The 20,827-nt window shown below is 51.5% G+C and overlaps 7 protein-coding genes and 1 non-coding gene across 8 annotated transcripts; 2 read left to right on the forward strand and 6 right to left on the reverse strand.

The window, feature by feature from the left end:
• Window positions 1-1,359: 1,359 nt before the first annotated feature.
• BP01DRAFT_352164 (haloacid dehalogenase, type II) lies at window positions 1,360-2,344 on the reverse strand. The gene has a single exon (XM_025573881.1). It carries the CDS (start codon window positions 2,226-2,228, stop codon window positions 1,509-1,511), a length of 720 nt encoding a protein of 239 aa, XP_025435577.1. The 5' UTR covers window positions 2,229-2,344; the 3' UTR covers window positions 1,360-1,508.
• Window positions 2,345-2,367: 23 nt separating this feature from the next.
• BP01DRAFT_352165 (LITAF-like zinc ribbon domain-containing protein) lies at window positions 2,368-3,730 on the reverse strand. The gene is made up of 3 exons (XM_025573882.1): window positions 3,293-3,730; window positions 2,959-3,244; window positions 2,368-2,910 (listed from the first exon to the last, which is right to left on the reverse strand). The coding sequence occupies exons 1-3, from the start codon at window positions 3,312-3,314 to the stop codon at window positions 2,754-2,756; spliced, it is 465 nt and encodes a 154-aa protein (XP_025435578.1). The 5' UTR covers window positions 3,315-3,730; the 3' UTR covers window positions 2,368-2,753.
• Window positions 3,731-4,508: 778 nt separating this feature from the next.
• On the reverse strand, window positions 4,509-4,580 carry BP01DRAFT_t15. Its single transcript has one exon. It is a non-coding gene; the product is annotated as a tRNA-Gly (tRNA).
• A 274-nt stretch (window positions 4,581-4,854) lies between these two features.
• Window positions 4,855-6,104, reverse strand: BP01DRAFT_352166 (class II fructose-bisphosphate aldolase). The gene has a single exon (XM_025573883.1). It carries the CDS (start codon window positions 5,930-5,932, stop codon window positions 5,072-5,074), a length of 861 nt encoding a protein of 286 aa, XP_025435579.1. The 5' UTR covers window positions 5,933-6,104; the 3' UTR covers window positions 4,855-5,071.
• A 354-nt stretch (window positions 6,105-6,458) lies between these two features.
• Window positions 6,459-7,923, reverse strand: BP01DRAFT_265306 (NAD(P)-dependent oxidoreductase; the record flags this gene model as incomplete). Its single annotated transcript, XM_025571343.1, has 3 exons — window positions 6,459-7,016; window positions 7,088-7,593; window positions 7,668-7,923. Coding segments are annotated over 3 exons (1,320 nt in total), but the record flags the coding sequence as incomplete, so codon positions are not given.
• A 1,694-nt stretch (window positions 7,924-9,617) lies between these two features.
• On the reverse strand, window positions 9,618-10,642 carry sdh2 (succinate dehydrogenase iron-sulfur protein subunit SDH2; the record flags this gene model as incomplete). Its single annotated transcript, XM_025577046.1, has 3 exons — window positions 9,618-9,941; window positions 9,999-10,150; window positions 10,219-10,642. The coding sequence occupies 3 exons, from the start codon at window positions 10,640-10,642 to the stop codon at window positions 9,618-9,620; spliced, it is 900 nt and encodes a 299-aa protein (XP_025435581.1).
• Window positions 10,643-13,623: 2,981 nt separating this feature from the next.
• Window positions 13,624-15,302, forward strand: BP01DRAFT_387768 (polysaccharide lyase family 1 protein). Its single transcript, XM_025577769.1, has 4 exons — window positions 13,624-14,242; window positions 14,310-14,435; window positions 14,494-14,824; window positions 14,911-15,302. The coding sequence occupies exons 1-4, from the start codon at window positions 13,896-13,898 to the stop codon at window positions 15,247-15,249; spliced, it is 1,143 nt and encodes a 380-aa protein (XP_025435582.1). The 5' UTR covers window positions 13,624-13,895; the 3' UTR covers window positions 15,250-15,302.
• Window positions 15,303-16,790: 1,488 nt separating this feature from the next.
• Window positions 16,791-20,524, forward strand: BP01DRAFT_1862 (MFS transporter). The gene is made up of 6 exons (XM_025570906.1): window positions 16,791-17,107; window positions 17,175-17,207; window positions 17,265-18,621; window positions 18,679-19,811; window positions 19,866-20,222; window positions 20,271-20,524. The coding sequence occupies exons 1-6, from the start codon at window positions 16,953-16,955 to the stop codon at window positions 20,392-20,394; spliced, it is 3,159 nt and encodes a 1,052-aa protein (XP_025435583.1). The 5' UTR covers window positions 16,791-16,952; the 3' UTR covers window positions 20,395-20,524.
• Window positions 20,525-20,827: the final 303 nt, after the last annotated feature.

Consider the following 20,827-nt stretch of genomic DNA (forward strand, 5'->3'; position numbering starts at 1 on the left):
ATTATATTGCTATCAATTAACGCCTTAACACATAGAATTCATATTCTTCTTTCCTCCACATACAACACAAAGAACGCCTGCAGACCTTCAATTTTCACTCCAACCATCCAACCTCACTCAATCCCTCATTGACCACCGACATAACAGGAGCGGGTATCCGTAGTGGCCAACTCAACAGCAGTAATAAGTATCAGACAAAAGTATAGGAAAACGCCCTCCAAAGAAGTGGGATCACTGTCCCCTCACCAGACCATAGGTGATGACGCCCCAGTTGACTCAAAGTTCGCTTTACGCGACATCGTAAGATTGCTTCTCTGCTTTCCGTTTCAACATCCGGCGGTAGATCAGCAGGGCGACGATCCCGACCGCGACAATGAAGACGATGCAGAAGACCAAGACCACGCCGGGATTCCTGCTAGCCCAATTGCTTCGCTTTAGGAGCTGGTGGTGCCGTTGTGCAGCGGTGGACACGAGGGTGTCGATTGCAGCCATCGCCTGTTGAGGATTAGTGCTCGGTTTGGAGGTGCTATCTGTTTACCAGAGAGAGGGAGAGACACTCACGTTGTACAGGCCGGTCAATTAGTTGCTGAAGAGGAATCACGGCGAATGAAAAGAACCCACAGCTCTCCAACAGATCACCACAGCACGGTAGGGCAGGAGCAGGTGAGGAACGCAATGTGCAAAGGATGTAGGTCGACAAAAAAGAGAAACTAGGGACTTTGGTCCAGTTGGCGACCGGGGGCACCATCGGGAGTAGCGGAAAGAAAGTCATGACTCCAAGATCGCAATGACGTGGGGGAGAGCGCATGCATGCAACGTTGGACGGGTTTGGCGTCTGGCAGCCGGGGATAACCCACGAAGCTTATTTCGGTTTGACAGGGCAACGAGGAGAGATGTGAGGGTCATATACTCCCGATCCGGATAGCAGGCAATGGGTCCATCGGGAAGGATGAGTCGGGTCAGTCATTTGAACCGTGGACACCACAATCCGAAGAACTCAAGCAGCTCCATAATCGCGATGAGTCTACTTGTTGGCTTGCAATGCAAGAGTTCACTTGTGAGGGCTATGCTGTCCATACGCATCTTAGGTGTATTGAGGAACAGCTCTCGAGTGCTGACATCAAGCAGGGTACAAAGTGTGGAAGATCCGCTCGTCCCGTTGGCGTCACCACTCCTGTATTTCCATGGTTCGTTCTGTATCCCTCGCTTTTCCGTGAAGAACGAACGCATAGTATAGTACGGAGTAGGTGTAGTAGCTAGGCAGGGGGGCTGTAAGCACATTCATTTTCATGGTCGCATTCCTCACGGAAAGTCTGGTGCGGTCGTCAGCAAATTATCCAGTGTGATAACTCTTCTTCTCTCTTACAGGTGCAGATAATAATTATCATCATATTATGAATACAGACGAGTCTCAAGCAACAAGAAAGTCTCAAACCGAGTGGTGATATGAGCGATGGACAAGGGATGGAAAAGTTGTAACGAGGAGAGACAAGCGGGATCCTGCCTCACTACGAAGACAACCCCGCAATTACGATCGGCAAGTGCTCCATTCCCTCCAGGATGCCATCAAACTGCCCTTTCAACTTCGCCTTGTCTTCATGAATATCATCCGTCCACCGATCGATGTAAATCGTTTTTATCCCCACCCTTTGCGCACCCCGTAGGTCATACGCATGCGCCGCCACCAGGACCACCTCCTCCGGTCGCAGCTTCACCAGCTCCAATGCCCGCCGATAAGCCTCCGGACTTGGCTTATAGTACCCCAGCAACTGGCTGGAGAACAACATGTTGAAACTCAACCCCGATGAGCGCACAAGGTCCAGCTGAAGCCGCGTCGTGCCATTGGCGTGAACGAACACCTCCAGCCCGAGCTCGTTGCGGAGCCTCTGAATCGCGGTCGACACCTCGGGCCATGCGGGCTGGCTGTGCCATGCTTCCAGCAACTGAGCAGTGCTCCCAGCATCGATGTACGCTTGGTATTCAGGTTTGCGCTCGAGGACGACGCCGAGCGCCCGGGCCAGGGTCTGGTCGATGTCTTCGGGGGGCAGGTTCTCACGCACACGTTGCTCGTTTTCGAGGAAGTACTGGCTGCGCCAGTCGAGGGCAAGCTGCGAGGCTTCAGGCGAAGAGATCTCGGGTGGCATCGACTGGACAATACTGCTGTGCCAATCGAGGCATGTGCCCATGAAATCGAAAAAAACGGCTTTGATCTTGGTAGGTCGAGTCATGACGGGCTGTGAGTATGCTTTGATGGTAGCCTTGATATGCGTTGTATCGATTGAATGCTGCTTATGGCAAGTCTATATGCCATCATTTAACTAAGCCTTGTAAGCCCTTCGGTGAGTAAGCCATGGCACCAAGATGGATTGATAATCAAAATGAGTTTTGTAGTGCTTGAAAGAAGAGCCAATGATTCTCTTTCACTAGCACGTCACGGGCTGCAGGATTGTTAGCTGTCGGAAGTCTTGGCCTGGAGATCACAGCCACAGGGGCGCAGCAGTCTGATCAGCAGGCCACCATTTGCATCTCGAGATTATCTTTTCCGGTGCAGTGATCCACTAAAACAATGATAAATCATATCACGGTCAATAGCTTGTTCAATGGTCATTGAAAGATCGTCACAAAGCAAAAGAACATCCAATTATTTATAGCCTCGCTTCGTTGCAAGGCATTGAAAATGGTATATCGACAATCGTTATAAGAAACGCAGTTCCGTATCACCACCACAAGCCATCAAGATCAACTGAACACCATCAGTTGCGCTGATGTACATCTGTCCGTCCGCTGTTGTGCCAGGTTGCCAGTAATGCACCACATTTTCCGCAGTAGTGGTGCACATCTTTGAGCGACGACATCAGGTATGGAATGCATCCCAGACAGCAGCAAATGCAAGTCACGGCGGCCCATGCACTAAGGATGGTTAGGCTACAGTGCTATTTCAGGCCCGTGGAGTCTTACTGTGTAGTATTTCCCGCCTCCGCTTGCACTCGCGTCATCTCACGGTGCCCGCAAACTGGACAGTCCACTGGCGCTGGACCTCGTTGAAGCGCATGCAGGGCTGTCGCAGTGTTGTATCCGCTCGTGTGATGAGTTCCCGCATAGAAGTTCTGCGAAGAATCGAGCGGTTGACGAGCCTCCACCGAGGGTTGTATTGTTTCCATTGGAGGCTGCGCATACGCCGGGGGTGGGTGGGTCATGCTTGGTTGATTGGTCTCGTGCATATGTTCGTACGTAGGAACTGGCACTGAAGCCGTTAGCTGGTTTGCTCTCTCGAGTCTGGCGATAGACAGACCAGGAGGGTTTTTTTCGGCCATGTTGAAGACGTTGATTGGGCGTGAATCTTAGTATTATTGCCGCTGAGAGCTTGATCGTATTCTTACCGATTCAATGTTTGGTTAAGAAAGAGACATTGTTAGAGAGGGCACTCGGATTCTCGCGTCGGGGATTTGTCTTGCTCATTGTTCTCACGTCCATTCTTATAGCCCGGGCCTCAACGTTGCGAGCTGTAGACAGATGTTTTATGGGCAACCAACAGCAGCCTTGACAGGTCTCGTGGGGTAGTGGGACAGCGGGCGCAGTGCGCTGGGCTTATTTGTCCAAGACATCAGCAGCATGAAGACATCGTTCTTGTACCACTGGCAAGCATACGGTGTGGAAGAATTGAAGGGGCCAAATACGAGGCTCCGAGCTGTTTCGACCGGGGGACGTGGGACTGCATCGCACAGCTTCTCTATTGGATGCAAGGCTTGTGTCAGCCTTCTGCATCTGCGCGGCTAGCAAACTCCAAGATACGAGCAAATGTGCCAACGAACGATCGAGACTTATCTGAGCGGAGAGTTCGTACCGGCTGTGGAGTCGTCTGACACGTCGAGGCGCTCTTGGTAGTCTACCTGCTTTTCTTCTCATCTCCCCAGGGGTGCAGGATTGAGCCAAGACGGCCACTATCACATAGCTTAAAATAGAATAAGCTTGGCGACAGCGAGGTTGGCACATCATACGTAATTGCAACTGCTTCTGAGTAACCGGTGATTACTCCTGGTATCTTTTATCATGAACGGACTTCGTGGCTACTGGATTGAAGTACGGTTCAACAATAAGAACTTGGATGGAACTCAGCTGGGCAGGAAACTGCGGCTCGCGGTATAACTACCGTCTATTGAACCTCTGCAGAGTGACTGAAGTCCTAACTTGAAGTCATTCGAGCACCTCATGTCATTTGCAGCCTCCGAACCAAACACTACACCTAGTCATTGCGTTATAGATCTCGAGTACTCATATAGTGTCGGCCTGACAGTACGCTACACCAGAGCGACTATTATTTCAACACTGCATAGGCTGCACGAAATTGGGGCCCAGCCCTGTGGTACTTATAGATCTTGCCATGAAAAGTAAGTTCAAATGGAACCGTGCCGGGACCCAACCGCACGTTCCTATTGGCCGACCCTTTCTCTCCGGCAGTGGACAGACAACAACCGGCTGTTGAAACAAAAAACAAAAAAAGAAATGCTTGCGTCAGCGGGGAGTCGAACCCCGATCTATTGCTTGGAAGGCAACAATGCTAACCGCTACACCACTAACGCCTTTGCTTGAAAATTGTTTTCATGATGTAGTTCATGTATTAAGTTATCTTCTGCATCAATGCTATCTACACCTTCCACCCTGACTTTGAGAGACCGCCATAACAGTAAATTCAGCCGGGATGTTCTGATGAAATATAAATGTGGCACTTAATAAGCTGTTTCTGGTCTCTTTGAGTTGAACTGGAGCATTGCGTGGGGGATAGTCACAAGAAAAAATCTAGCTGCATCATCAACATATATTCCTAGCGCTTTCCACTACAATTACATATTTGATCACGCTTTGCAGTCCGGCACCTTTTCAGGAACCAGGTTGAATCAGAAGAACGAGATCGACGCCAGAAATGACTACCCATACACCAGGAATACGGCCATCTCGGAGACCTGAAATGACACCCCAACAGGCGAATAACCTGTAATATACTCCATAAACACACAACAGCACCGTAAAGGTACTATGCACACCCCACCATGCAAAACACCACCAACCTCAGTCAAGGATACCTCCCCCCGGACCCCAACATATCAACACACCTCTCCACAGCCCTCTGCATCTCCCTCGTCGCCTCCTCAATCAACGCCGTCAGCGGCACCTCTCCCGCTTTCTCCCTCATAACTCTCACAAACTCATTATTCAACACCTTATTAATATTAACCTTACTCACCCCACAGTCAATACACCTGCGAAAAATGCCCTCATCGAACGGATCTGCTCCATGTAAGACCAACCTCACCCGGCTCCCCACCGTCTCATGAATCTGTTGTAGACGGTCATACTCCAACACAATCCCCCGGGGCCCATAACTCCCATGCACATTCCCAAACGCCGGCGCCAACCAATCAATGCCCGTGTCGGCAAACTCCACGCTCTCTTCCGGGGTCGTCAGCAACCCGGCCAGATCAGCCGTGTCTGCGACTCCGTCCTCCCCGCCCTCGATGCGGCCGGGCTCGGCTTCCGTGGCGATCCCGCGCTCGTGACAATATGCCACGAGCTCGCGTGTGAGTGCGAGGTTCTCTTGCTTCGAGTAGTGCGACATATCGATCATGATGCTGTCGAAGCCGCCCATGTCGGCGGCGCGGCGGATGATCTCGGGGGTTTGTGCGTGGTCGAGGTGCACGGTGATGGGCACGGAGGCGGAACGGGCGGCTTCGGCGGCGGCGTGGACGAGTACCCCGTCGGCGTAGTGGATCGCCCACGGGAAGAGGAGGAGCATGGCCGGGGAGCGCTTGGCTTCGGCGGCGCGCACGGTCGCGAGGATGCCTTCCACGTTGTAGCAGCACATGGCGGGGATGCCGTAGTGGTTGGCAGCGGCGTGGTCGAGGAGGGGGAGGGCGCGGTTGTTGGTTAGAGGCATTGTGGGTAGGTGGGTGGTGGTCGGGGGATGCGGGGTGAGGGTGAAGGCAAAGGGGAAGGAAAAGCGAAGGGAAAGGGTGAGAACGAGAAGGTATGAGAGATTTGTGAGGTATATGAAGACAGTAGCTTGTGTGGTTTCTGTGGTTGTTCTTTATATGAGGGGTTGTGGATAGATAGACCGCTATAGTGTAAGTACGTCGGTAGATACAAACAATCTCTGTCTATACTTCATCGAGATACCCCGCGGAAGGAAGTCCGAGGCCGGAGTTGCTCCGACCTGATGTCATTTGTTTATTCGCAGTGAGGGGAAACCATCCATACAATGTTGGCACAACAGAGACAGACTCGTACAGCTCCGATACCTTCTGCCACACAAGTGTATGCCTGCATGCACAGGAGGAGAACATGGGAACAGCCAACACCCTTTGTCAAACCATATAACAGATGCATTCGAACTGCACCCCCCAAACATCTATGTAGTCACATACTTTAAACTGACATCAAAGCTTCCCCTTGACACCCCCCTCATACATCCCCACCACGCTGGTACTACTGCTCCCCCCCAGACCAGCCCTCTTCGCCATCAACAACACTCCCAACGCCGCATTTCCCAGATGCAATGGACAATGCAAGTCTCTGGCCCGCTGGACCACCCTCGCCAACCGCTGCACGAGTGAATCGACCGTCTCTGCTCCCGCAGGCGCCTTCTCCCCAACCCTCCCCTCAATCATCTCCAAACCATGAGTGATAAATAGCCTACTCCCACCGGCAGCATCGCTCACCAATTCATAGAACTGGCGTAGATCGACACCCAGAAACCGCGCAAAAGCCACCGCCTCTGCAGCCGCCACCAGATTGACTGCCGCCATCAGATCGAGTACCAGCCTCGTCCTCTCCTCCTTATCCTCCTCCCCCAGTCCAGAAGCATCGACCTTCATCACCGGACCAGACACATACTGTCTCACCAGCGCCGCATCATCCTTATTCCCATCGCCCTGAAGCAGCGCCGAGAGATAGATCTGTTCAGCTGTAGCGCACAATGGAGTAGGGAAATAATGTTCGCGCGCCGAGGTCGTGATGATGCCCTTGGCAGTAGGAACGATTATCAGTCTCAAACCACATGACCCCGGTGAGAAAGGAAAAGGGGAGCACATACCGCATCCTTTAGAATGATTGTCACCGCACTAGCTCCGGGAATCCACTCCTTCTCGTCCCCCAAGATTCTCGGCGAGCGGTTCTCATGCATCCACGTCCACGTCTCCCCACTCTTAATTCTCTCCGCCGTCTGCGCGGCATCCAACCCCAACCGCGCCGCCAGACCCTGCGCTTCGCTAGCCCCCAGGATATGGATCGCTGCGAGCACCTGATGCACCATCTTCATGTTGCTGCCTGCGCCAATGCCGCCAGGAACTAAATAGAGTTTGCCAGGGGCAGAGAGGGTAGAGAGAAGCGGGGTGGCTGCCTCCAAGGCGGCAGGAGAGCCGCCAGCCATGATGGAGAGGGTGCCGGCTGCGGCGCGGAGGGCGCCTCCAGAGACGGGAGCGTCAACTACTAGAATATCCGGGCGATTGTAAGGGGGCGCGCAGAGGGCGTGGGCGAGGGACTGCGCTGCTGAGGCGGAAATGGTGGACATGAGGATGAGCGTTGCGTTTGGGGGGAGGTCTTTAAGATGTGCCCCGTTAGAAATGTCGCACAGCAGGAGGGAGTAGGGGTTGGGTGAGGGAGAAGGAACCTACGCTGAACGATGCCCTCTTCTCCAAACAAGACGCTCTGGACCTGAGGGGCGGAAGCGACCATACAAACGTAGAAGGACTTGTCCTCTGCAGAGGCGCGGAGAGACTCAGCTGCAATTCCTCCTGCAGCCCTGAAGCGCTCGATTGAGGCGGGAAAGACGTCGTAACCATGCACAGGATAGCCCTCGCGTACCAGGTGCATCGCCATGCCGAAGCCCATGGCCCCCAGGCCGACGAATCCGATAGCAGGTTTGGACATTAGGAGGCAACGAAAAGGAGTATAAGGGAAGCTTTGTTTATTAAATTGTAAATCCTTTTATGGTGTGATGCGCTGCGACTTTATTATCAAGGCAGTGGTTCGCAGGGAAGTCCGAGCGTCGGAGAATGGCCGATCATGCGGGGATGACATCGAGGGGTGTTTTTGTCCCGCCAGCGTTGCCGATACTGCTCCGATACTCCACGGAGAAAGCCGAGCAGGCCGATTCTGATTCTATCTTTTTTACTGGGTCATTGCCATAATCCTGTCCTGGTGGTTGTGGGTCTGGCTCGAGGAAGACTACTCTATGCACAACATTCCCAACCAGACGAGTTGACTAGCATGGCAGTGCTTGATGAATGGCCCTCTCAGAAAGACAGTGACTTGCCGAGGACACTTTCATATAATGCAAAAAGGAATTCATGCTCGGTGACTGCTATATCTCAAAGCTGAATCACATACTCCTTGATTACCCGCTGGCGTTGTCGGGTACTTGTGATCCATCTTGGGAATGACCAGAAGATGCCGTTCTTCAACTCAATAGCAATCATGGCTTGATCAACGGCTGCAAAGGTCCAGACCCGATCTCCCAAGATCAACCCTAGTGGTGATTCGTCCCAAGGTCGTGAGAGATTCGGGAGACATGGCTAGACGATGAGACGATACTATGTGCATAACCTCAACAAGCAAAAGCAAGAGCCTTGCAAAATGACCCACAGCTCTCTCCTGCGCCGTCTGCCCTGGTCCTCGCGCCCACAAAGCGCGATATCTCAGGCCGATGGTACTTTGTATGCCATCGGCACGAACTACCAGGCCGTTTAAGATCTGGTGATAATATGATGCACGCAGCATGGTTCCTTGTCAAGGGATCTGGACTCGTATTCGTACAGTCAGGCTGCAGCGATTCATCACTATGACTGCTACCCGAGTGACTGCTAATGTGTGAATCAACATGCTGATTAGTCTTGACTGCGACGACTTCATTGTCAACCTGACAAGATCCGAGCATCTTTACAGGGTAAAATGTCTTTGGCGAGCTGTTTCATAGATAAGACGCGATATTTGCGCAAACTCCGGGATCGTCGGGCGGTTAACAGATCGATCGTCTCCATCGTCTCAGCCCCGCAGACGAGTGGCGAAACATCATCAGGCGAGAAATCTCGTGCTATAAGCCTTTTCCCACAGCGTTTGGGCACGTACGAATTTCTGATCGTATGTAAAAGCCGCCTACCTGTTGCGTCGTGTGAACACAAAGTGCTGAGCCGCGCTGGGACTATTCGGGCGTGTCCATTGATGCTGACACATTCTCTCGAATCAAGCATGGGTAGGCGTCACGAGCTCTTGTAGGTTGAGGTACGCAGCGAATCAACCTATAATTCAGTGATACTCTCCTGGTAAACAGCACCCCCAAATGCGTCGATACACACGTAAATGTAGCTCACAGAGATATAGAATATATATATGAAATTCCATTGGTAGAAGTGACCACCGCGGCTAAGAAAATCAACATTCACAATTTACACCTATTGAAACATCCGACATGAGACCTCGAAAACGGAGGGAATAGAGCGCAAGCGACAAGGAATTGAAAGGAAAAGACGAGGGAGAAGAGGAAGGGTCTGAAATAACACACGACTTAGGACAGAAAGGGAAAGAAGAAATCAAACAGTTCTTTTCTTTTGTACTTGGTCGCCTCTCTAGTGAGCAGCCATCATCTTCTTAATCTCGGCAATGGCCCGAGCAGGGTTCAGACCCTTGGGGCAAGTCCGGGAGCAGTTGAGAATAGTGTGGCAACGGTAAACGCTCATGCTGTTATCCAAAGCGGCCTTACGCTCGGCGGTCTTCTCGTCACGGGAATCGGCCATCCAGCGGTAGGACTGCATGAGAATGGCGGGACCGAGGTACTCCTCGCTGTTCCACCAGTAAGATGGGCAAGAGGTCGAGCAGCAGGCGCACAGAATACATTCGTAGAGACCGTCGAGCTTCTTGCGCTCCTCGGGGCTTTGGCGGTACTCAAGTCCCTGCGTGCAACCAAGTTAGAAAGGCCAATTCACCCATGCGATGCGACAAATACTTACATCCTCAGTGGGGGTATCACGCTGAAGGTAGGGCTTGATGGATTTGTATTGCTTGTAGAAGTAGGTCAAATCGGGGACCAAGTCCTTGACAACGTAGGTATGAGGCAACGGGTAGATGCGAGAATCCTTGGCAGTATCGGTAGGAATGCGGCCTAGACATATTAGGTCAGCGACTGCAGTCCATGAGAGGTGCATGAGCGTGACGAGAAGCAAGACATACACAAGCAAGCCAGGGTGTTAACACCATCAATGTTCATTGCACAACTACCGCAGATACCCTCTCTGCAACTTCTCCGGAAAGTCAGGGTGGGATCGATTTCGTTCTTGATGCGGATGAGCGCATCAAGCATCATGGGACCAGTCTTGTTCAAATCCAACTCGTAGGTCTGCATCTGAGGCTTTTCGGAGGGAGTGTCGGGGTTCCAGCGGTAGACCTGGAACTTCTTGATCCGAGGCTGCTCGGAGGGAGTGGGTTCCTGTACGGTCGAGGTCTTAGACTCGGGGGTGACGCTAGTCGTGGCATGGCCGGTTGCGCTCACCTGAGCTACGGGATCAACGGTCGCATAGGTGCGGGCGAAGACAGCGGGACGGAACAGAGGCTTGGAGGCCGCGAAAAGGCGCGAAGTCGAGCGGAGAGCAGACATGGTGGGCAGTCCTTCAATTTCGATCCGGAAGAATGGAAGATAGGAGGAAGGCGAAAAATGGGATGGACACCGAAGGCACAGAGGCGGAAGAAGGACCAGACAGCGGAAGGTCAGATGAAACTTAGAGCAGAGCAGAGGGGAGAGATGTCCGTGATAATGCAGCCAGCCAGCGGCAACGACGAGCGACGTCCAAGGGAGGCACGAGGTGGATTGAAGTCGAAGTCGATCGATGCTGGCGGTGTTTTGTCGCCTTTGGGACCGGAAGGTAACCTCGGGTCTGACGGCCGGCAACTGGCTGACTCAGCACTCCGGGGCCAATCAGGCAAAGGCTAATTGCAAGCGTCGGGGATACACGGCGAGGCTCTACAGTGCGGCTAGGCTTGTGGGAATGTATTTCCCTGTGACGGTCGAAGTGAAGATGTGCTGGGACCAACTCTTCTGATAGAAACAAAAGAGGGCCGACCTAGAAGCACTAATCACCTTTCTAGTCTTTACGTCTTCCTACATCCCCCCGCATAAACAGCTTATCCCCAGCTCCCGTCGCGCAAGGGCAGCCTCTTTATGTAATCTCTTTGCCGGTCCGTCTGCTTGACCCAAAGGAGCAACGGAGCCGAATCTTTTGCCGTCCGTGGAGTCATGTGATTTGATGGTCTAGCACATTCAGCCATCAGCACCTGAGCGCCAGGCTATAAGGCATCATTACCAATGTCAGGTATTCAGGCACCTAGGCAGCCATTACCAGGCAACGATAAGTCGTCTGTCCTGGCCCGAAAGTGCTTGCCGTCGCCGGTGGTAGTGAAGCCGATACCCAGCTTGACACCGTCCCTTTTCCTCACCAACTAGAGATAACGGCTCTGATTAAGAAACCGTCAGCCTGCGTTAGTCCGCAGGCATGCACTATCTGAATGATGAGTCAGATTGGTCGTTGTACTCTGACTTCATCCTCAAGTCCTCCTGGAAACGTGGGAGTTAACTGCGGCTCTTCGATCTGTCAGTAACTGAGTCGCCGTGCCGTTTTACCCCTAGCACCGACCGACCTGCTCACAAGATAGTCAATGGTGGACAATTCGAACCTTATATGAGTATTTCTTGGCTTCATTTAGAGAAGTCATCCTATGCCGAGGGTTCCGACAAACTCCTCCCAGATGTCGTATTCGAATCCCTCTTCCCTTCCCTTTTCTCCATCCTCTTCTCCTTCAATGTGGCTGGTGGGAATGAGCGGAGTCACCAGTGCATCTAGGTGGTCTTGGTACGGAGCATGTCTTCTCGACTCTTTGCCAATGTCATGGGCGAGATGGATCACAAGTGGCTGTTCTGATCTAGAATGTGCAGCTGGGTGCATATCACTGCCAAAAGAGTAAGGGAACAAATCGATTACGCTAATAAGCCGGGCTTCTATAATGGCCATTTTGTTGAGGCGACTGACGAAGATGGTCAGCCAATATCGCGTGTACGCCACTTTGCTGCGGGCTCAGACTCTGGATTGCAAAGACCAGGAATTAACCGCCGCAGAGAGAAGCCGGAATAGTTGCTGCATCAGGTTAAGGGCATAAATGGGAACATCGCCCGTCAAGATAGCATTGACCTTGCTTCAGGCCGAAACCCGATGGTCCTACGGCCTTAATCCACCATTTGTCTTCTGGCAAGTGCGTCTCTACTCTCCGAATGGTAATACGACCGACCGACCGTCACGGGTTGCTGGCTGGTCGCCAAAGATGCCTTCAGAGGTACAAGCTCACCTCGTTGTGCATTATCTCCCAGCAATATTGCACGAAGCTTAAAGTGCTAAGGCGTTTGGTCTCAGATTAAGAATTCACCTCCATTAGTTTATTTCCGCTGGCGTCCTGCAGCTAGATTTGCATGTAAGACATGGGTGGACGTCATCTCCATTTTCCTTCATGGGCCGGATCCTCATAGAAGACTTGAAAGGATATCCCAAGTCTTCCAAGTGGGGACTGTTGCCTTTGGTGGTACCCAGCCAGAGCTGGTGATGGAGTCAATTGGTCTTTCCGCACTAAGATGGCCATAATATCCGATGGATGGAAATATAATTCTTAGTCATTCTTAAGGACTCTCGGAAATACCCTCTCTGGGAGGATGAAGAAAATTTACGTTTCTTTCTGGTTCTTTTTGTTTTGGGTGCCACGATGCGGTGGGCCTTTTCTCAGGCCCACTTTTGTCGGTTGTTGCTTGTGGACCGGCGGTTCGGTGTTCCTGACACTAAGTTATGCAGATACAGAGGTACGATCTGGAAGAGTTCCTGTCTTTTTCCGCTTTCACCCAGCTAACCTGCGACAGATGTGGGAGATACTCCTACAACCGTTGAACAAGACAATCACCACCAGACTCGAGAACTTCTTGGTAGTTACAAGGCACTGAGACACTGGAAGTTTTCCGGCTGGGACTCTGTGTTGCATCCGACAACGCTAAAGCAGCCCCGGCGCGCAAGCCGATAAGCCCTAGTTATCCCATCAACTTTGAAAGTCTACCATTGTTCTTGATATCCCAATATTATGTAGGCTTCTGAACACTTCACCTCATGGAACCTCCGGCCAAGACGGAGAAATTGCTCCTTTACGAGTCCACTGGCAATGCCGACCTCCGACCTTTGCCACGGCGTGGTTTTTTACTTTAGACTACGGTGACCTAAAGAACAACGGTGTGATTAGTATGAAACATCGTAAATCACCCGGGATGCTCCACAGCCCACCTCTCCCAGCTACCGGCCGCCCCCTGTGGGTGGATCGCCGAGTTCATGGGCTATGAACCAAGGGGGTCCTTCCTTGGTGATAGGCAAAACCATGTGGCTGCTACTGCTTATCATTTCCCCTTTCCAATCAGCCCATGGCCTGGTCCATGAAGACATCCATGCTTCTAGTGCAAGGCCTCGGTCAGTTCCCCGGCGCCAAGTTCGGAACTGATCAAGAAGAATTGACGCATTCGTGCAACAGCCCTTAGCTCTTAATCAAAAATGGCCACGGTCGTTTCATATCGACCATCCGTTCAATCTCATCTGACATCCTGTATTAGACCCACTGAACGAGAGAGATGGTGGCTCAATCCTCATGAATCCTGAAGTCAAACTATAAAAGCCCTTCAATACCTCCCCTCTATATGCCAGGTTCTCTCTTTCTCTTCCAACCCACTCTTTCCCTCTTTCTCTCCCTTTTTACCTTAGTCCTTCTTTCAGAACCTTTCCTTTTCTTTTCCCAGATAGCTGGTCCTCTATCTGTGCACTTTCCTTCCATCCATCATGAAGTACACTGCTCTTTTCAGCGCTGCTGTCGCTGGTCTCGCCGGTTCTGCCGCTGCCGTCGGTGTCTCCGGATCTGCTGAGGGTTTCGCCAAGGGCGTCACCGGAGGAGGTTCGGCTACGCCTGTGTACCCCTCCACCACTGACGAGCTGGTCTCCTACCTTGGTGACAGTGAGGCTCGTGTCATTGTTCTCGAGAAGACCTTCGATTTCACCGGCACCGAGGGTACCACCACCTCCACTGGTTGCGCTCCTTGGGGTACTGCTTCTGCTTGCCAGGTCGCCATCAACCAGGACGACTGGTGTACCAACTACGAGCCCGATGCTCCCTCCGTCTCTGTCACCTAGTAAGTTTGGTTCTACAGACCACCTCGTCATCCTGAGGAAAGAACCTTCTGACTTTGGTCTTTCTAGTGACAACGCCGGTATTCTCGGTATCACTGTCGGCTCGAACAAGTCTATCATTGGTGTCGGTACCACCGGTGTGATCAAGGGCAGGGGTCTCCGCCTTGTCAGCGGTGCTGAGAACGTCATCATTCAGTAGGCTGATTCAACACTCGTGTTGGCCAACGATGCATTTCTAACATATCTATCTCAGGAACATTGCCATTACCGACATCAACGAGAAGTACGTCTGGGGTGGAGATGCTATCACCCTTGACGACGTCGACATGGTCTGGATTGACCACGTTACCACTGCTCGCATTGGTCGCCAGCACATCGTCCTCGGAACCTCTGCCGACAACCGCGTCTCTATCACCAACAACTACATCGATGGTGTGACCGACTACTCCGCTACCTGCGACGGCTACACCTACTGGGGTATCTACCTCGATGGCTCCAGCGACATGGTGACCCTCAAGGGCAACTATATCTACCACACCAGCGGTCGTTCCCCCAAGGTTGGAGGCAACACCCTCGTCCACGCTGTACGTTGCTCTTTTCCCCGACCTCACACCTTACCAACACCATTCTTTTCGATTGAACCACCAACTAATCACTTTTCCGTTTACAGGTCAACAACTACTGGTACGACAACTCCGGCCACGCCTTCGAGGTCGGGTCCGGTGCCTACATCCTTGCCGAGGGCAACGTCTTCCAGAACGTCGACACCATCGTCGAGACCCCCATCTCCGGCTCGATGTTCTCCGTCCCCTCCACCTCCTCCGGCTCCTCCTGCACTGCCTCCCTGGGCCGTGCCTGTGTCATCAACGGCTTCGGTAGCTCTGGCACCCTCGACGAGACTGACACTGATTTCCTCACCAACTTCGCTGGCAAGAACATTGCCACCGCTTCCGCTTACACCTCCGTCGCCTCCAGCGTCACTGCCAACGCTGGTCAGGGTAAGCTGTAAAGGAGAAGCTCATTTGGTCTCTCTCCTTGTGATACAGTTGATATTGAGTTTAGCGGTTGGAATAGTGGTGTCTGATGTTTCGTGGAGGAAAGCGTTTACCTTTCGTGTAATTAATTCTTTAGATATACGGAAGCCGATCCTGACTTCATGTCGAGTTCGACTTGACAATCTAATCTACATCATTGAAGGATAATGCACCTTACCTCTCGTAATTTATGGAACTGTAAATCACTGCACATCTTAGTCTAATCGTGGCCCCCCTGCAAGTGGGCTAGTCTCGGCTTTTGCATTGCTCCTGCTATAGTAGCCTAAGGGGCCTTGAACCTAGCAAAGACAAGTCCTCATTCACAAATCTAGGAGTGATCCCTCCTTGACCCGTCCACAGAATCTATTAGGACTTTGTAGGATTTGGGAGAATTATGTCGACTTTACAGTACAACATAATTGCTGCTCTCCCATGCTGTTAGGACGGCAACGTCTCTGAATGATCTAACCTCCAAAAAATTCCGACTTTCCCAGACTAGGACTAAGCAGTGACAATTGATCATTATCAGACTGCCGAATCCAAGATACTATTCAAGAGGTTCATTTTTGGAGGCCCGAATGCAGTGCCATATGGGTGAACAAAAACGAAACACAAGATGATCCCACAAAAATACAATCCCCCCCGGGGAATCGTACGCACGCCTCACCCACAGGCGAGACAGAATTTGTACGACGAGGTAGTACCGCTTGACTATTACGGGACTAACATAAAATTAAGTTGTTGCAGACTGACTCTCATAGCCTAGCTGTATGTCAGTAGCGAGCTTCTCCCGCCAAGTATAAGATCCCCCGCTACATATGACGAGGGGAGGGCGCACGACAAGTGCGGAATTACGGGTCGCCGCGCGGATCAATCGCCGCATAAAACAAGCTTTGTCAGCATCTTTCCGAAAGTCTTCCCTCGTTGCCAAGTCAGCCATAAACTCCAAAGTAGTTCACGTCGTATCCAGATTTACATATTGTCCGGAGATTGACCGTTGGAAGATTGCTCACACGTGGGTAGAGAGCGGGGAAAGCCAATTATCCATAGGATGATAATTAATTGAAGTAGAAAAACCGTTTACTTGTAACAGGAAAGGCGGAAACACGAGCTGGAGGGAAGTGCATGATATCATTTACGGTAAGCTACATGTGGGTCGGAAACAGCCCGACGGCGAATTCTTGCACGTTGCAGCCTGTCTGGCACAGAGATATGCGGAGGTACAGCTTCCTTAAATGTAGACAGGCAAGCACACTGGCAACCCACGAGTACGAATAGCAAAATTGCCTGTCCGGTTTGGTTGAACGGAGCGCCAATCGCCACCCAATCATCCTTCCCTGTCATATCCATCATCCTCACCAGAGTTACTCCTCACTCCTCGTATTCTTCCTCAACGTCAAATCCACTTTCTTCGACCTGCTTCCCGTGCTTCCACTTCTTCTCGGGGCATCTACTTGATCATCATCATCTTACAGGCTGTAGCCCACATTCTATCACTTTTTGTCATCGCCCATTGACCCCCAAGCTTTGCAATTGCCGTCCTCCCGATTCGACATCGGTGGGTAGATCACGTGCTTCGGGAAACAGTGACGCTTCATCCAAACATCCCCGGGAAATGAATCTCGAGCTGAGACAGAGGGACCAACAACGCGACTGACATCACTCATCGGATCAAGACATGGTAGCGCAGGACGGTGCTGGAGCACCTGCCTCGCCGTCAATGCAAGATACAGAGGAGAAACCCAAGCAGCGAATATGGAGGGTCTTCAGCTTTCCCCAGATAATCTGGGGTAAGCTGAATATGGACATCCCCACTTTGCTGCTCATGATGAAGTTCGTTCCTCCAACCGTCCCACTGCGTACAATATGTACTCGGATCTAATATTCTTATGCTTGACAGAGGAGCGCTACCTCCGACCATATGTGTAGCCATGTATGACTTCCTACAACATTGGTCTGACATCTTGAATCAGAGCTAATAGACTGAAAGGTACCAATCGAATGCTGTATCCGGTCAATTCAACACCGTCGGCTACCTAGTGGCTATCATCTCTGTTCTAGGCTTCTCCATCATGCCGCGGGCCAAGTTTATCCAAATGATGGTTCTTGACATCCTAGCAGTCTGCGTGGCCTCCGCTTTCGCCTTGCTGATGATGTACTGCTGCATCAAGGCCCGAGAACACTCCCAATCATCTTCAGCAGCAGCAGCATCGGCGACCACGAGTTCGACAGCAACATCATCCGTTGCCTACAACTCCTCCGCTTCAGCTGTCAGTGGTGTCTGGCTCTTCTTTCAGATTTATGTGGTTCACACGTTCAGAGCCAAATTCCAGCAGTTTCAATTCCCCGTCATTATCTATTCCATTATTGCTAATGTCACATTTACCTATGCTCCCCGTCTTGGGACCATGACTGCAGCAATAGCATTGGTCAAGAAGCTGCTCGAGGCTTGTCTAACCGGCCTAGCTATTTGCACGGGCGTATCTCTATTCATCCTGCCCAAAAGTACTCGTGGTGTCGTTCTTAAACAGATGGGAGGCTACATCCAAGGCCTACGTGGTGCTCTGCAGGCTCATACAGCCTACTTTGAGTCCCTCGAGCGCGAAGATATGTTCGGCCGGGCAGAGACCTACGACTCCCGAGTGGAGAAGATGACCGACAAGGGCAAGGTCTACAGCCCAGAGGCGGCGGCTATTCGAACAGCTTGCCAGAAGCTGACAGATCTCCATGCGAAGATTCATGGAGATCTGACGTTTGCGAAGCGTGAATTCGCAATCGGTAAACTTGGCCCTGACGATCTTCAAGCCATATTCAGACAGCTGCGCCAGGCTATGATCCCGGTGGTGGGTCTGAGCTTTGTTGTTGACATCTTCCAGCGCCTGTCCGATTATAACAAATGGAACCAGCCGATCGATCCTGGCGCCCCGGAAGACATACGATCTCGTGTCGTGCAGGAATGGAACGATATTATGCGGGCTGTACATGATCCGTTCCGCTCTATGATCGACACAATTGATGAAGGTCTTCAGCATGTGTCGTATGTTCTCGAGTTCAGCAACCCGCCCAAAGCTTCAACTACATCCAAGGACTCTGGAGATGTCGAGGCTAATGCAAGCCCGAGACCGGGCGAAATCGGCTTCGCTGCCCACTATGCCAAAAAGCTCAGTGATTTCAAGGCAGCGAAGCGCGTTGCGCTGCGAGCCTGGAGTGAAGAGAAAGGCATCACTCTACCTCCCGACTTTTTTGAGCACCCTTCCTCCGTCCACCTCGATGTCGATGACATACCCTCAGACAGTTCAGGTGTAGGACGAGACCGGAGCAGAAGGCAGCTGTATTTGATCCTATACGTATGTGAAACGTTGTGTTGTGTTTTCAAATACCAAGCGGATTGCTAACTTGCGTAGATGGAGCAACTTCTCAGCTCCACTGGTCATGTCATTCAAGACTTTGTTCACTTTGTCGACGAGAAGCGTGCAAGCGGGAAACTGTCCAGACAGCGGCTCATTATACCAGGATCTAAGCGCATATTGAAATGGATCATAAGCGCCTTCAAAGCAGAAGATACCCATGAAGATGATAATCTTGGTGGCGACATCAGCTCGCAGAACAATATCCTTCAGCTGGGCGAAGCATACAAACACCGGAAAGACCCCGAACATTTGCCTCCGGAGAACGCACTACAAAGATTCGGAGATAAGCTACGACGGATCCCCTCGGCCCTCCGCTCACCTGAGTCTGCCTATGGCCTTCGCGTAGCCTGTGCCACGATGACCGTGGCTGTGGTCGCATTCCTCAATGATACTCAAGACTTTTTCGTGAAACAGCGATTCGTATGGGCTATGATCATGGTCAATCTGAGTATGTCCCCTACTTCGGGGCAGAGTATATTTGGCTTTGTCCTTCGTATTCTGGGCACAGTTATGGCTATGGTGCTTAGCATACTCGCTTGGTATATTCCTGACAGGAAAACTCCTGGAATAATTGTTTTCCTGTTTATCTTCTTGACCTGTGTCTTTTATGTGCCAATCAAGCAATTTCGCTTTCGAATTATTGGCATTATCACCATCATTTCTACTTCCATGATCGTGGGATACGAGCTGGAGGTTCGCAAGATCGGGGAGGCGGTGGCCACCTCGAATGGACAGCAGTACTATCCCATCTACCTGCTGGCACCGTACCGACTGGCAACGGTGGCGGGTGGTATCGCGGTTGCATTCTTTTGGACCTTCTTTCCTTACCCAATCTCGGAACATTCTGCTCTCCGCCAAAGCCTCGGAGCATCTTTGTACCTTTTGGCGAATTACTATTCTGTCATCCACGAGACTGTGTCCGCGCGGATGCGAGGAGACGAGGGTGACCTGGCAATCAAATCTTCCTCCGGGCGACGGCTGCTCAAAGCTCGCAACAAGGTGTTCTCGAAGCAGATGCTTATGCTGAATAGCTTGCGGACCTACTCCGGGTTTCTAAAATGGGAAGTTCCCATCGGTGGGAGATTTCCGAAAAAGCGCTATGATTCGATTATAGCATGCATTGATAGGTACGTTGTTCTCATGCTAGACTCAAATTCCGAGCGCTCTGACTATGTGAGCAGCATCGTCAGCTATCTGAGTCTTCTTGGATACGCCTCGGACACACTCATACAACTTGGGCATGATGATGAATCAGACTCGGCTTGGCTTCAAGATTTCAAGAGACTGGTTGCCAGTGCCCGAGTAACGACGCACGAGATAACATCCGTTCTGTGCCTCCTCTCGGCTAGTATCACGAATCAGCAGCCCCTACCACCTTATCTCAAAACGCCCCGTCCGTACAGCTTTTCGAAAAGGCTCGAGGCGCTGGACAAAGATATTTTGAACCTGAGACATATCGCGGAGCCTGGCTTTGCCACCTTCTCAGTGCTGCAGATCTCCACCAGATGCATTGTTGGAGATGTGGAGAGACTAATGAAGTGAGTACTTCTGTTTGATCTAGTAAGGTATAATGCTAACAAAAGCAGAGACGTGAAAGCGTTAGTTGGCGAGTTGGACTTTTCTTTCCATGCTGTTAGCACTGCACATAGCGCCAAATCCTCAGCTGAAGTCTCGAGAGTGTCAAGGACGGATCTGGACAAAGCTGATTGATCTTTCTCCTGTACATAATTTATGTTTACTAATGTCGACAATCTCGTTCTGTGCAGAAAATCTTATCTGCGCCAAGGTAATGACGGACAGCAGATAACGGCTTTATCGGCGATGTCGAAGAACCGACAATCTCGCAATTGCGCTCTCACTCTCCTTCAATGCCACATCTACCACAGTCCATTATCTCTAAGCAAAAATATGCAAGATCTCGATCCTCGATCCAGCTTTGCTGTCTGTATCCGCTGGTCAGTCTGTCTTTATGACTGGAGACGCGAATGGGATTAGGGCAGCCACCGCGAAGCTCTTCGACGAGCATGGCGCGAATGTCATCTTATCCGATTTTGCATCTTCCAAGGCGACAGCTGAAACCCTATCCAAAAATTCTCTCGGCCTGAGAAGGCAGCATGTGTCGCAGCCGACATTCTTGACTGGG

This window comes from Aspergillus saccharolyticus, assembly GCF_003184585.1.
Source record: "Aspergillus saccharolyticus JOP 1030-1 unplaced genomic scaffold BP01scaffold_1, whole genome shotgun sequence".
In the NCBI taxonomy this organism is placed as follows: Eukaryota; Fungi; Ascomycota; class Eurotiomycetes; order Eurotiales; family Aspergillaceae; genus Aspergillus; species Aspergillus saccharolyticus.